This window comes from Citrus sinensis, chromosome 9, assembly GCF_022201045.2.
Source record: "Citrus sinensis cultivar Valencia sweet orange chromosome 9, DVS_A1.0, whole genome shotgun sequence".
NCBI classification, from domain to species: Eukaryota; Viridiplantae; Streptophyta; class Magnoliopsida; order Sapindales; family Rutaceae; genus Citrus; species Citrus sinensis.
In genome coordinates, this window is record NC_068564.1 from 6,632,041 (window position 1) to 6,637,025 (window position 4,985).

At 42.7% G+C, this 4,985-nt stretch overlaps 1 protein-coding gene across 1 annotated transcript; it reads right to left on the minus strand.

The window, feature by feature from the left end:
- Positions 1-769: 769 nt before the first annotated feature.
- LOC127899993 (uncharacterized) lies at positions 770-4,711 on the minus strand. The gene is made up of 3 exons (XM_052434218.1): positions 3,483-4,711; positions 2,554-2,760; positions 770-2,469 (listed from the first exon to the last, which is right to left on the minus strand). The coding sequence occupies exons 1-3, from the start codon at positions 4,024-4,026 to the stop codon at positions 2,378-2,380; spliced, it is 843 nt and encodes a 280-aa protein (XP_052290178.1). The 5' UTR covers positions 4,027-4,711; the 3' UTR covers positions 770-2,377.
- Positions 4,712-4,985: the final 274 nt, after the last annotated feature.

Sequence of the window (4,985 nt, forward strand, 5' to 3'; positions counted from 1 at the left end):
AATTTAACTTTGTCGATGGGAAGAGAGCAATTACTCAGGCCTCAAATGATAATTCCACCCTGAGTCAAGCTACCAGATCAATCCCTTGCATTTGGCTTCCAAGAATGCTCTTTATTTACGTTGGAAAAGATACCTGGCAGTCGTCATGATTTTACGAGACCAAATCCGGTGAAATGGCCCACAATTTGAGCTGTATAATCTCGGCAATTGAATGTGAATTCTCCGATTTGTAAGCTTGGTAAAAACGTGGCAATTAAAAAATGGTTTATTGTCACTCTCATCAATTAAATGGCCATGTGAAAATGTCGAGCAATTTTGTTGGTGCTTGGCTTGAATGTGCTTAAGGAATCGTTGGTCGCCTGTTGTTTCGATAAGCCACAAAAGATTTTCCACTTTATCATTATTCAATCCAATAATTGAACAGCTTCAAACAAAATAAAACTCATGGTGACTGCTCTGTAGTATGCTAACAATTGCTTAGTACCTTTTTTTTTTAAAAAAAAAAGGTGGTTTCAAAATCTCAACAGAAAAAACGTGAAAAGGTTTTTTTACGTGAAGTTACAATCCTTACTCGAGATCAAGTAAATTCACGAAGTTTTGTTGATGTTCTCTCTTAGATTTTTATGGATATATTCCTTCATAATTTTGAAAATTCTTCTCTCAAGATGCAAAGGATATTCCAAAATTTAGATTCAGTTAGTATGATTGTTAAGATCTTTTCTTCTTAATTAGCAGTCTTTTTTCTTTTTCAAATGTTTTTTTTTAAAGGAAGAAATTTCATTAAACAGCCAAGGAATTACATAATCAGGGAGGAGGAACAAGATTCCACTCTCTCGAACCTGACATAGAACTCCCCACCCGAGCAATAGTGTGGGTAGCGGAGTTCGCAAATCTACGAACAAACGAGAATGCCACTTCTCCTAAGGATTGAGCCAAGGCTCTACAGTCAGCAATAATAGAGCCAAAACCATTTGGATACTCAAGCTTATCATGTAAAGCATTAAAAACTAGCAAGCTATCCATTTCTAACACAACAGACTTAAAAGAGAATTTCTTAAGCCAGCTGAGAGCCTCCTTAACACCTAGAGCTTCAGCTTCACGAGGGTCAAATCTACCGGGGAGGATGTCGCTTTTTGCTCGATAAAATCACCTCCAGCTGAACGAATTACAGCCCCAAAGCTAATCAAACCTCTTATCTAACAAGAGCAGCATCAACATTGCATTTGTGCCACCCAGAACTAGGCTTTTTCCAGTAAACAGAACCATGAGCTAAAGAAACAGGCACTGAAGGGGGAAAAAAACCACTCTTACGAGCTTGCTGCCAAAAGAATAAGCTTTGACCAGCCACATTCAACATTGACTGGACCCTCCCATTGACACCTTTCCAAACCTTGTTATTTCTATTCAACCACAGGCCCCAACAAATCATAGCAGCCAAACTACAATCCTCAAGATTACAACGGCCAAACAACTCCTCCAGCCATTGAGCAAAGTTCAAACAAGTCCCATTGAAACCAAATACAGAGGAAATCCAGCAGGCTTTAGCAAAATGGCAAGACACCAAGATATGAAAAATAGATTCTGAGGAAGAGTGACAAATAGGGCATAGCGTTTGTACCTCAACTCGACGTTGCAGCAGATTATCTGAAGTTGGGATGACATTGGCCATAGCTCGCCAGAGGAAGTTCTTGACTTTTGCAGGAACATGGAGCTGCCATAATTTACGCCAAGCGCTGCTGCAGGGGGGAGAGAGCCTTGAGTCTAGCATTCTATAGCAGCTTCTAACCGTGTACAGGCCTTTAGAGTCAGGCAGCCAGTACCAGGTATCAACATCCCGCCGTGAGCCTAGAGAAATTCGAAAAATAAGTTCACGATCCCTACTTGTTGAAGATGTCTGTCACCACATCATAGTCCCATTTGCGCTGGTTAGGTACCACGAGACTATCAACTATTGCAGAGGTGATATTTGCTGGAATGGTCGAGGAGATGAAACCGTTGTCCTCGTCTGGTAGCCAAGGGTCACTTCCAATAACGGATTGCCGACCCCCTCCAATCTGAATACGACTTCCTTGAATAATGGTTGGATGGGCAGTCAAAATCGAACGCCAAACATAACTAGGGTTGCTTCCCAGTCGAGCCTCCACAAACGAGGTGTTGGAGTAGTATCTAGCCTTGAAGAGGCGAGCTACCAGAATATTGGGGTTGGTTAGAAGACGCCAGCCTTGTTTACCAAGCATTGCAACATTGAACGCATGCAATCTTTTAAATCCTATGCCCCCATGAGTCTTTGGTTTGCACATCCTCTCCCATTTCATCCAAATGATACCTCCACTGCCCGGCCCTTTTCTTCCCTACCAAAAGGAGTTCATCATCCTCTCTAACTCTCTACAAAACTCCATGGGTAGGAGGTAACGTTCATCACATAGATGGGCAACGCTTGAGCTACTATTTTTAGAAGAATTTCTTTGCCTGCATGAGACAGCAGCTTTTAGTTCCACCCCTGCAACCGCTTCCAAACTCTCTCTCGAATGTATCTAAACACAGCTGACTTACTTCTGCCAATGAAAGAGGGAAGCCCTAAATAGTTGCCATGGTTTACTGTGCCCCGCACCCCAAGGATACTGCAGATCGAAAGCTCAACCTCTGTGATGGTGTTAACACTAAAGGAGATAGAGGATTTGTTGAAATTGACTCGCTGACCCGACGCAACCCCATACAAGGTTAAGGCAGCCTTCATTACGTGGGCTTCTTGATCACTAGCTTTGAAAAATAGGAAGCAGTCATCAGCAAAGAAAATGTGAGTTAAACATGCAGCCCCCCGAGCAATTCTGATCCCATGAATCAGACCTGCTCTCTCGTAGTGATTGATAAGCGAACTAAGACCTTGGGCACAAATAATGAAAAGATAAGGCGATAACGGGTCCCCTTGCCTAAGACCACGACTAGGAACAATGGGGCCTATTTCCAGGCTATTGCTAGGGATTTTGTAAGTTACAGTGGACACACATAACATAATCATGTTAACAAAATCAGAACTGAACCCCATCTTGAGCATAATAAAAGACAAAAATTCCACTCAATTCTATCATAAGCTTTTGACATGTCAATTTTAAGGGCCGTAGCCCCTTCCCTACCCTGTCTTTTCCTCTTCAAGTAGTGCATAACGTTAGCCGAAATCATAACATTATCCGTGATAGATCTACCTGGAATGAAAGCACTTTGGGATTTCGAGATAATAGACCCTAAGATCGATTTTAGCCGACTAGCTAACATTTTAGCAACAATTTTGTAGATAACATTACATAAAGCTATAGGCCGAAATTCAGTAACATGATTCGGGTTGGGAGTTTTAGGAATCAAGATTAGGAGGGTCTCATTCACGCCAGCAGGAAATTCACAATTGTGAATAAAATTCAAGCACGCAGCAAATGCATCATCCCCAACAATAGACCAAAAATTTTAAAAAAAGGCGGGGTTCATACCATCGGGACCAGGGGACTTATCTGGATGCATGCTGAAAATGGCTTCTCGAACATCTGCTTTATTGAAGTTCTCCAGGAGAGTGAGGTTCTGCTCAGCTGAAATCGAAGGTTCCACCCACTGGAGGGCCTCACCACAAAAGCCACCTTCAGTAGAGAAAATCTGAGTGAAGTAATTGGTGATTATCTCGTTAATGTCTTCCGGATTTGTGCACCACTGTCCCTGGCTATTTCGGAGCTTACCAATTGCATTTTGCTTCTTCTGAGCTGAAGCCATGGCGTGAAAGTATCTCGAGTTCATATCCCCTTCTCTAAGCCAATTGGACTTGGCCCTCTGTTTCCAGAAGGTTTCATGGCTATGGAGAAGCTCGTTGTAGCGTTTCCGAGTTTCAAAGAAACAATCCACGCTAGCCGAGTCATGCTTACCCCGCAGTGAAGCCATTTTCTTCTTATAATCTAGAATGCGAGCTCTAAAATCCCGAGAGAAATGGTTTCCCCAATGAAGAAGCGCTGAACCACAAACCTCAATTTTGCTTTGAATTGGCATCCCAACCGAAGAACTCTAACTACCTTTCACAATCTCAACACAATCAACCTCGCGGAGCTAATTATTCTCAAACCAAAACTTTTTATTCCTCGGATAGCTCACCACAGGATCGGGGTTAAGAAAAATTGGAAGATGATCAGAGCAAGCAGCTTCCAAACTACTAACCTTAGCTTTCGGGAAAAGATGAAACCAGGCGTTAGAAGCAAGGGCAAAATCGAGTCTCTCCTCAACCCAATCTTCAGATCCCCTTGAGCGCTCCCAAGTGAATTGATACCCACTCATGCCCAAGTCAAAAAGCCCTGAGTCCGTTACTGCTTTCTGAAACCCACGCAGTTTCTAAATTGGGTGGGCATGCTTCCCCCGTTTCTCACTTGAGTGGAGGAGATTATTGAAATCTCCAAGACACACCCAGGGTAAAGACGAAAAGGAGGAAAGAGATCACATCAAGTTCCAAGCTTCATGGTGACGGGAAGATTCTGGGAAACCGTAGAAACCCGTGACCCGCCATTGTTTCCCCTCTAAATTCTCTATAGACACATCAATAAAAGTTTTCTCATACTTAAGAAGCTAAACCTTGTAATTGGGCTTCCAAAATAAAGCAAGCCCACCACTCCTACCCACTCTATCCACAACAAACAAACCCGTGTAACCCAGCTGGATTTTCAGATTATCTAACTTCTCCCTATAGCACAACGTTTCCATTAGAAAAATAAAACCAGGATTATGCTGCTTGGCCAACTCTGCAAGAACTTGAACTGTGCGTGGATGGCCTAAACCACGACAGTTCCAGCTAAGGCAATTCATTGACTTCGGTGGGCCTGATTCACAGGTCCCACCGCTAGTCTATTTTTTGGGGCATCTATATTCTCCAATTGGGTTGAATTATCCGTTTCTTCTTGACCCGCTATTAAAAGCGACCCATGATTTGATCTTCTACGCTTTGCTTTAGAGATGATTAA